The sequence below is a fragment of the Dreissena polymorpha genome, chromosome 4 (genome assembly GCF_020536995.1).
Source record: "Dreissena polymorpha isolate Duluth1 chromosome 4, UMN_Dpol_1.0, whole genome shotgun sequence".
Taxonomy (NCBI): domain Eukaryota; kingdom Metazoa; phylum Mollusca; class Bivalvia; order Myida; family Dreissenidae; genus Dreissena; species Dreissena polymorpha.
Window position 1 is genome coordinate 103,390,713 of NC_068358.1, and position 10,916 is coordinate 103,401,628.

Sequence of the window (10,916 nt, forward strand, 5' to 3'; positions counted from 1 at the left end):
GCCACTGGCAAAATTATAAGCCACTGTTCCTAGGTTTACAACAGGGAAATGTCTTATGCCGCCAGTAACATTTTAATCCACTGTTACTATGTTTATAAAGTGAAATGTCTCCACTTATAGCATTAGCTGGATCACAAGCCTATAAAGTGAAATGTTGCCACTTATAGCATTAGCTGGATCACAAGCCTATAAAGTGAAATGTTGCCACTTATAGCATTAGCTGGATCACAAGCCTATAAAGTGAAATGTTGCCACTTATAGCATTAGCTGGATCACAAGCCTATAAAGTGAAATGTTGTCACTTAAAGCATTAGCTGGATCACAAGCCTATAAAGTGAAATGTTGCCACTTATAGCATTAGCTGGATCACAAGCCTATAAAGTGAAATGTTGTCACTTAAAGCATTAGCTGGATCACAAGCCTATTAAGTGAAATGTTGCCACTTAAAGCATTAGCTGGATCACAAGCCTATAAAGTGAAATGTTGCCACTAAAAGCATTAGCTGGATCACAAGCCTATAAAGTGAAACGTTGCCACTTATAGCATTAGCTGGATCACAAGCCTATAAAGTGAAATGTTGCCACTTAAAGCATTAGCTGGATCCCAAGCCTATAAAGTGAAATGTTTCCACTTATAGCATTAGCTGGATCACAAGCCTATAAAGTGAAATGTTGCCACTTAAAGCATGCTGGGTTTTAAGCCACTGTTGCTACTGTTTCATTAAGATTCACTTTACCCTTCTAATTAGCTGCATCACAGCACAACAGCAGGACACAGACTAATGAGAAACAGCACACATGCCCAGAGATTGTATTGATTTATTGAAACTCAAAATGTTTGCTGTCATAACATATACGCTGTATTTGCTGTCAAACTGGACATGTCAAAATGAAAATAATCACAGCAAGTTTAGTAATGGGCTAGACTTCAATCTAATAGTAGAATCAGCTACAATTTTGTGTCTATTAATCCATTATTTGGTTTCAATTTTGATAAAATTTATCAATTAATAGATTTCAAAGTGGATAATGTTAATCAATTTTAGTCATGTTTATCCAAAGAAATTAGATCTACAGAATAAATATAAACATAATGATCTCATACAGGGTCGCTGTGGCTTAGTGGATATGGTTCCTTTAGATTAGATTGGTTACCTCCCCTTATCTATCGCATACTCTCTATATAGGGATCGGTACAGGCTAATTTTACCGGTCCAAAATTGGACCGGTTATTTTTAGAAACATGTTCAGGGGAAGTAATTTCCCGAACTTTTTGACAGCTGACAGGTAAGAATAAAAGCTCGTTCTAGTCAAATAAGATTTATAATACATATGCAACTTCAATACTGCATGATACATAATATCCTCGCGTTACTTAAAAGTGGAAATTCTTGATTTGTGACCATGTGAATCTTTGTATTTGATCTAGTTATCAACGGAATGATAGAGAGAAAATAAAACAACATTATCTGGGAAACCCCGCGTGCGAACCATAACATTCTAACGTCAGCGCTCCCGATTGGTCTTCGCGTTATCCAATTAAAATCGCCGATACATTAGCCTGTACCTGTTGTATATTATAGTCAACGGTTATATTCAACGGGGGACCAGTTAATCTTTAGATCTCCCCAATAGAACCTAAGTACTGGTTCTAGGGCCAGGAAATGGATTAAGAGCATTTCAAATAAGCCTTAGGCTTTCAATGCAATGGAGATAAAAAATAAATAGGTTTTAACTAAAAGGTCCTCATACAACAACACAAAACAAAAATAGTAAAAAAATCACCGTAAAACAGCAACAGTTAATTAATCTGTGTCAAAAAGTGTGGTCAAACAACAACAACAACATTGAATACACAGAAAAATGTCACGTACGTTTTGACTCTCAGCAGATTTTCCCTTGGTAAATGACTTGCTGTAGAAATGTTGGACTCCTGTCATTGTTATTGCTCGACTCATGCACCGTCTAAAATAACATGAAATAGACAAAAATGTTTTATATTAAGTTAACAACTATTAAACAGTTAATAACAATAAGTATAAAAACAATTCTTCTTAAAAGCACAATTTTGGACTCAAGTCTGAACTTAACACAAAGTCAATAAAATGATGTTTAGATTATTTTTATTATTATTTTATTGCATGATAAAATGGGTAAGAATTAATCACTGAGCAACAGAGAGTTTTTAAGGCTATGGTATACATGAGTCTTGCTTTGGAGAAACAGGTTTTAATAGATGTGCACGCGTAAAGTGAAGTCCCATATTAGGCTGTCCAGTAAAGTGAAGTCCCATATTAGGCTGTCCAGTAAAGTGAAGTCCCATATTAGGCTGTCCAGTGGGTAAAGTGAAGTTCCATATTAGGCTGTTTAGTGCGTAAAGTGAAGTCCCATATTAGGCTGTCCAGTAAAGTGAAGTACCATATTAGGCTGTCCAGTTAAGTGAAGTCCCATATTAGGCTGTCCAGTAAAGTGAAGTCCCATATTAGGCTGTCCAGTGCGTAAAGTGAAGTCCCATATTAGGCTGTCCAGTGCGAAAAGTGAAGTCCCATATTAGGCTGTCCAGTGCGTAAAGTGAAGTCCCATATTAGGCTGTCCAGTGCGTAAAGTGAAGTCCCATATTAGGCTGTCCAGTAAAGTGAAGTCCCATATTAGGCTGTCCAGTAAAGTGAAGTCCCATATTAGGCTGTCCAGTAAAGTGAAGTCCCATATTAGGCTGTCCAGTAAAGTGAAGTCCCATATTAGGCTGGCCAGTAAAGTGAAGTCCCATATTAGGCTGTCCAGTGGGTAAAGTGAAGTTCCATATTAGGCTGTTTAGTGCGTAAAGTGAAGTCCCATATTAGGCTGTCCAGTAAAGTGAAGTCCCATATTAGGCTGTACAGTAAAGTGAAGTCCCATATTAGGCTGTCCAGTAAAGTGAAGTCCCATATTAGGCTGTCCAGTAAAGTGAAGTCCCATATTAGGCTGTCCAGTAAAGTGAAGTCCCATATTAGGCTGTCCAGTAAAGTGAAGTCCCATATTAGGCTGTCCAGTAAAGTGAAGTCCCATATTAGGCTGTCCAGTAAAGTGAAGTCCCATATTAGGCTGTCCAGTAAAGTGAAGTCCCATATTTGGCTGTCCAGTTCGCATAGACTAATCAGGGACGACACTTTTCGTTTGTATTTTCTTTTTCTTTTGCAGAAATTATCTTTTTAGCAAAAGTCCACTTAAAGCGGAATGTGTCGTACATGATTAGCCTGTGCATACTGCACAGGCTATTCTGGGAGGACACTTGACGCCCATGCATTAAGCCCAGTTTCCTCAGAATAAGGCTCCTATTATTTTACACTAGAAAGTGTGAGACTTGCCTTGGAGGAACAGAGGTGTCGCCGAGGTCCTTACTGACCACCTGATCAATGCTGTCCACGCGCAGGACGTCATGCGTGCGCAGGCTTTTGAATATCCAGCAGACGATGTCATTCAGCTTCACGGTTACTGGGTCGGGTTTGATCTCCACGCCAACGTGCACTTCGTGAACCTGTACACAGTGCAGGCTGATAGTTAAAGGGCTGCCTTCATAGTGCAGGCTCATAGTTAAAGGGCTGTATTCACAGTGCAGGCTCATAGTTAAAGGGCTGCCTTCATAGTGCAGGCTCATAGTTAAAGTGCTGCCTTCATAGTGCAGGCTCATAGTTAAAAGGCTGCCTTCATAGTGCAGGCTCATAGTTAAAGTGCTGCCTTCATAGTGCAGGCTCATAGTTAAAGGGCTGCATTCACAGTGCAGGCTCATAGTTAAAGGGCTGCATTCACAGTGCAGGCTCATAGTTAAAGGGCTGCCTTCATAGTGCAGGCTCATAGTTAAAAGGCTGCCTTCATAGTGCAGGCTCATAGTTAAAGGGCTGCCTTCATAGTGCAGGCTCATAGTTAAAGGGCTGCCTTCAAATTGCAGGCTGATAGTTAAAGGGCTGCCTTCATAGTGCAGGCTAAAAGTAAAAGGGCTGCCTGTACACAGTGCAGGCTCATAGTTAAAGGGCTGCCTTCACATTAAGACTCATAGTTAAAGGGCTGCCTTCACAGCTTTTAGTATATTTTTTTTTAAAGTCTTACAAATTAAAATAGCAAAACTATACTGTTTGGAATATTCTTGATAATTGTTGTATTATGAAACAAAGTTAATAATACAAAAATTGCCATCATCATGGTTCAAATATATTGCTCAAGATTATTCAGGCTTTATAACTACTCAGCATGTTTTAAACGCTATGTAAACCCTATGTAAACCCTATGTTAACGCTATTTATTTTATGCTATCCGGTGGTTTATAGAGAAATATCAGTGAATTAAACTGATAATTTCACAGTTTGAAACAGTGAAAATTATCAGTGAAAATAATCGATAATTTTCACTGTTTACTGTGAAATGACGTCATTTTTTTGACGAAATAACGTCATTATCCCAGCAAAGTTCTTTCGTTAAACTCTTTAACAATTTATATAAACTGTGAAAAAAGCATAAAATAAAAAGAAAATTGGTTGGATTCGGTGGAATGTCGATTTTAATCACTCGTGATCATAGAAAAAATATTTTTTCACTCGTGGCTGCCCCACTCGTGAAAATATTATTTTCTATGATCACTCGTGAATTTAAATCGATAATCCACCGAATCCAACAAATATCCTCTATGTAAGTGATACAAGTATGTTCAAAATTATCAATGAAATTTATTCAAACACTTTATTATTTAAGCCTTTGCTTTGAGACTGATGGTTGTCCATAAACGAAACAATATTTATAATATGATTCTAAGTCACTTTGCATTTATAAATATAGGTTATACTCATGTTTTTAATCCATGACAAATATTTTAAAGAATTGCTATTATAACAATCTGTTAACAAGTACCTATAAAACTCTTAAGACTGACATAATTAAACTCAACAATTTAAAAAAAATTGGTTACGATAACTGACCATTGATGTCTAATAGCAAAAAAACAACACTTATGTCTTCAGAATAATTATTCGTTCCACACATGCCCCTTTTAAAATTATGAAGAAGCTGTGATTATTGGTCAAAATGCAACATTGCATATCTTATATAGGTTAAATAATTAAAATTAACAATTTCAAGTCAATTGTTAAATACTAGTTTAAAAAGATATCAATTATTTCAAAAATATCTCTTGGCTTCAGAAAGTTTCAACCAAGCCACACCTGAGGTTGTGTCGAGACGACAATTGCCCCAAAGATCTTTGGCAGGGCGTGGCTGAGAAAGTAAAAAACCCCGGGGCTGCTGAACTGGTTCACAAAGGCGGAGGGGGCGTCCCGGGGGGCACCGCTACAGAACCCGCCCTCGATGGGGTCTCCCTGATGGGACACCTGTATACAGAAGAATAACTAAATATTGCATATTTGTTTGCCTTAGTTATAAACAGAGATGGCATCATTATCAAAAAATAAACAGATGGAAGTTAGTATGGAGATTGAGCAACATTTTGTTTAATGTAAATGAACTTCCAGCACAGTGGCAACTGAGCCTGAATTTTCCCAATATAACCTGGTTGTGTTATGAATAAGTACCAAATACTTGTTGAGACAGAAAACAATTTCAGCAGGACAAGACATTCAAACTTCAAGATAACAATTTGCATTTATAGAATAAACAAAGATGAAAGTAAGTTGGAGAATTATTTCACACTGAAACTTACAATTTACAGCACAACCCCCGAGTCCCACATTTATTGATGATTATCTCATCTCTAGATACCTGAAGTATGTTGTGTGTTTTCTTGCCTGCCTGCCAGACCCACCAGACGCGGTCATTCGGGCGCACAGTGATCACCTTGGGCTCAAACCCGTTGTCTGTCAGGTGGATGGTGTGGTTCTGTAACCAGGGAAACACGATAACACAATAAACAAATAAGGTAGCCATGAGACGTCTCATGAAACGTCATAATTATTTAAGAAAGCCAGGGTTTGTTTTACAATGTGTTTTGATAACAAAAAATATGGTCTATAACTACAGATACTACAGAATACCAATTCCCTAGAAATACTAGGAGCCTTCCATAGGTCTAGGGATAGCAGTGAAACTACATGTGTTAAACTTGGTTGCATCTTACCTACCTTAAGTCCAGCATTTACAATCACACATATTGCAAGCTAACCCACCCTAGGTCCAGGTTTAACAATCACACATATTGCAAGCTAAGCCACCCTAGGTCCAGGGTTTACAATCACACATATTGCAAGCTAACCCACCCTAGGTCCAGGGTTAACAATCACGCATAATGCAAGCTAACCCACCTTAGGTCCAGGGTTAACAATCACACATATTGCAAGCTAACCCACCTTAGGTCCAGGGTTAACAATCACACATATTGCAAGCTAACCCACCTTAGATCCAGGGTTAACAATCACGCATATTGCAAGCTAACCCACCCTAGGTCCAGGGTTAACAATCACACATATTGCAAGGTTACCCACCTTAGGTCCAGGGTTAACAATCACACTACATGTGTTGAACTCAGCAGGGCTGTCTGCTATACGGTACTGGTAGACACCTATAGTGGAGAAGTGGGTGGTGGCAAGGCCGACCTTGGTACAAAGGGTCAGAGACTCTCCGTCAAGGTACTGGAACATGTCTGCAAAAAACAGCACCATATTTCAGGGCAATGTATAAGCTTAATGTTCCTAACCAGGCGCCATGACCATACAGTTTAACCAAAACAAAGCCCAACATTAAAGATTGTTCTAATCTGAATGACAAAAACATCCTCAGACTTTAAATTAATCTAAGTGTAAAGATTTAATAAAATTATTTAAAAGCCCTAATCACAGACAAATTGATTGTCAGCCTTTTGTCGCTGATTCTAACAATAAACAAAGAGGAAAGGAAAAAAGTTATATTAGGGAAATTTACCACAAATTCTGTGTTGAAAATACCCAATCATTTGCCATAAGTAATCCAGTCTTTCACTTGAAACTATGGAAATGGAGTCAAACATCATGAGTGGCACATGATTCCTACCTTCAGTGTCTTTAGCGGACATCTTGCGTGATGTTGGGTTGAGACAAGCCTCAGACTCTATGATAGCAAACAGCTGTGGCGTAGGCTGGTTCACACACGCCTGCCCATTCCATGTCCACCAGATACGGTCGCCAGTTTGAGCGTACACCAGATCTGACACAAGAAAATAGTTCTTAAGTGTGTTGAATTGTACAGACACATAAGCATGTGATGTGCAACAAACAAAATCAGTAAAAATATGACATATTTTTGACTGCCAATGGGTCTTCTTTAAAGAAATTATAAATGTGTTTGGGATTGGCGATTTCCCCCCCCCCCTAAAAAAATAAATAAATAATACAACAACAAACAACTAAGTGTCTTTTTGGCAATTCTAAAAGACATGCAACTGTACTGACAAGACAAACCATTTTAACCCATACTTTTATTTCATAACTTTAGCAGAAATATCCAAGGCGTACCAGCATTGAGTCTACAAATGTTAGGAAACAAAGTTGTCCAACTAGAAACTTCAGTGACATAAATTTGAAAGCAACAAAATACATATATTTGCCAGTGAAAAAACTCGTTAATGCAGAGATTGTTGTTGTTGTAACAGAAGTAGACATGCAAGTCATACCAGGGTTGAATCCACTAGTGGTAAGCTCTACAAAGTGTTCCTTCTGTTTGGGCTTCACAATGATGGTTCCCACGTACTCGGCGGCCTCTTGGGCGTTCTGGTCCGAGAAGTAGTACACGCCCGCCTTGAGGAACACATGGGACAGCAGACCTTGCTTGCTGCAAACACATCACTTTAACCTGAACACCACAACATTTGTAAGGCATGGTCATGTGACCTGACCCCTCATTTCGGGAATAAATTATCAGTATTTGTTCCAAGAAGTTTAATGAAATACTGCTGGGTAAAGATTAGCTTAAGTGGAAATCTGGAAGATTTTATAAAAATATACTGTGGGGTTGCAGCCATAAAAGGACCATAACTATAGAACGGGGAAAAACTTAATAATTTGGAGCAAATGAATGTGAATGTTTTCCAAATACAATGGCTAACACTTAAGAATAATATTCTGCTACCTACACTTCTGTTGCAAGAATTACAGCAGACAAAAACAGATTAATGCTTCTCAACAATATAAAGACAAATATTTTACTACTAATTCATCTTTAAAAAGCTGATGGCAAACACATTTTGATAACTATATTTTGTTTGTATGTTAGGAATTTCAAATGTATTCAACTGTATTTTAGTCATATAACAGTTGCTACTGAACATATTCTGTTAGGCATATCAATAATTTGTCAGTTAAAACATTTAATATTTTTATCATCCTTGTAAAGGCACAATTTAAAGAAGTTTTTCTGAGAAAACTACGATGAATGAAATCAAATACTAAGTTTTTACCTAGGAGTTGTCCATCGAAATCCATCTTTAACAGGCTGAAAGAATTAGTTATATGTTTGATGATTTTGTTCACCTATATAACATAAAAATGTCATAATTGACAATAACTATTAATTTCATCAGCACAGACTTATTTATCCTAAAGCAATGTCTATATTTGGTCCCAAATGAAAATTAAGAACATAGTATAATTAAAGAATTGTTCTCTGTGTTTGTTTATAACAAAGAACCTTACAGCAAAGTATTATTTTAGTTTACTTGTTTACATGTATTTATCAATGTAAGCTATTCTAAACATATCTATTATTATAATTTTAAGAATATTAAATATCCATCATTATACTAATTATCTTTGGATTTGAAAATATGGTTTTTGTACACACTGTTAACCCTTTGTATGCTGGGAAATTTAAAAGCGGCAAAAATGTTGTCTGCTGAATTTCTAAAATTAGCATTTTCTTCGATTTTTTTTTCAAAGAATACTATCAGAATAGTAAACAGTTTGGATCCTGATGAGACGCCACGTTTTGTGGCATCTCATCTGGATCCAAACTGTTTGCAAAGGCCTTCAAAATTCGGTTCCAGCACTGAAAGAGTGAATAGAAAACTTACAATGTATGGATCCTCATCTGTGTGCTGTAGGCTGGGAGCCTCTATCTCATATACACTGTGGTGTTTCTTGCACTGAAAGCATGCAACCAAATGTAACTGATCTACCTAGACATTTATAACAAATATGACATGACGAGTATCCCCTCACACATGACTAGTATCCCCTCACACATGACTAGTATCCCCTCACACATGACTAGTATCCCCTCACACATGACTAGTATCCCCTCACACATGACTAGTATCCCCTCACACATGACTAGTATCCCCTCACACATGACTAGTATCCCCTCACACATGACTAGTATCCCCTCACACATGACTAGTATCCCCTCACACATGACTAGTATCCCCTCACACATGACTAGTATCCCCTCACACATGACTAGTATCCCCTCACACATGACTAGTATCCCCTCACACATGACTAGTATCCCCTCACACCCTCATGATGTATTCTTTCAGCCATGGCCACGTTCAATGGCACATAACACATGGCAGTCATGTCCATGGCTAAGTTCAAAGGCACATTACATATGACAGTCATGACCATGGCTAACTTCAAGGGCACATAACACATGACAGTCATGTCAATGGCTAACTTCAGAGGCACATTACACATGGCAGCCATGACCATGGCTAAGTTCAAGGGCACATAACACATGGCAGCCATGTCCATGGCTAACTTCAAGGGCACATAACACATGGCAGCCATGTCCATGGCTAAGTTTAAAGGCACATTACACATGGCAGCCATGTCCATGGCTAAGTTGAAAGGAACATTACACATGGCAGTCATGACCATGGCTAACCTCAAGGGCAAATAACACATGGCAGCCATGCCAATGGCTTAGTTCAAAAGCACAATACACATGGCCAGCCATGTCAATGGCTAAATTCAATGACTCATTACATATAACAGCCATGACCAAGGCTAACTTTAAGGGAACATAGCATAAGCAGCCATGGCCATGGCTAAGTTCAAAGGCACATTAGACATGGCAGCCATGACCAAGGCTAAGTTCAAAGGCTTTTTTCACATGGCAGCCATGACCATGGCTAAGTTCAATTGCAAATAACACTTAAGTTAAGTTTATTCAAAATGTTATAGTGCAACAAAACACAAAGCCCTAACCAACCCTCATAGTCCAGTCTCCCATCCTGATGGTCCAGGCTTTCTAAGCCTTCCTCATACACTCTTCTTTACTCATACCAACCCTCATATCGTCTATATCCTCTGCATGCTCACCTTCATTTTGTCCCAATGCCACCACACCCGGTCTCCCTCTTCTATCAACAGGATCATGGGCTGGTAGGACCGGTCCATGATGTCCACACGGAACTCTCTGGAAACAACATCACAAAAACTAGATTGAGTCTAAGCCAAAATGTGTGTTGTAAAACAATGGTCCTTCTGACTATGATCAATGAAGAAGTTTTTAGCCAAATGATTGCGATCAATACCTCCAAACAGAATATTGCTTTGAAACAGACCTACAGACCTGACAGTCAAAGACGTATTTTGACCATTACTGTGCCAGTGTGACTCACCTCTGTGACTCCCTGACATGCACAATGCAGTAGTGTTGTTTGACCGTTACTGTGCCAGTGTGACTCACCTCTGTGACTCCCTGACAGGCACAATGCAGTTGTGATGTTTGACCGTTACTGTGCCAGTGTGACTCACCTCTGTGACTCCCTGACATGCACAATGCAGTAGTGATGTTTGACCGTTACTGTGCCAGTGTGACTCACCTCTGTGACTCCCTGACATGCACAATGCAGTAGTGATGTTTGACCGTTACTGTGCTAGTGTGACTCACCTCTGTGACTCCCTGACATGCACAATGCAGTAGTGATGTTTGACCGTTACTGTGCCAGTGTGACTCACCTCCGTG

The 10,916-nt window shown here is 38.7% G+C and overlaps 1 protein-coding gene across 1 annotated transcript in view; it reads right to left on the reverse strand.

Moving 5' to 3' along the window:
- Positions 1-727: 727 nt before the first annotated feature.
- The window catches only part of LOC127878669 (uncharacterized), a 46,387-nt gene continuing 36,198 nt past the window's right edge, over positions 728-10,916 (reverse strand). The window contains exons 9-19 of the mRNA XM_052425197.1: positions 10,268-10,364; positions 9,019-9,090; positions 8,407-8,441; positions 7,624-7,781; positions 7,005-7,157; positions 6,461-6,618; positions 5,742-5,858; positions 5,189-5,353; positions 3,344-3,513; positions 1,874-1,964; positions 728-778 (exon numbers count right to left, since the gene is read on the reverse strand). Coding sequence (XP_052281157.1) covers positions 728-778; positions 1,874-1,964; positions 3,344-3,513; positions 5,189-5,353; positions 5,742-5,858; positions 6,461-6,618; positions 7,005-7,157; positions 7,624-7,781; positions 8,407-8,441; positions 9,019-9,090; positions 10,268-10,364 — 1,267 coding nt within the window. The remainder of the gene's footprint in view (positions 779-1,873; positions 1,965-3,343; positions 3,514-5,188; positions 5,354-5,741; positions 5,859-6,460; positions 6,619-7,004; positions 7,158-7,623; positions 7,782-8,406; positions 8,442-9,018; positions 9,091-10,267; positions 10,365-10,916) is intronic.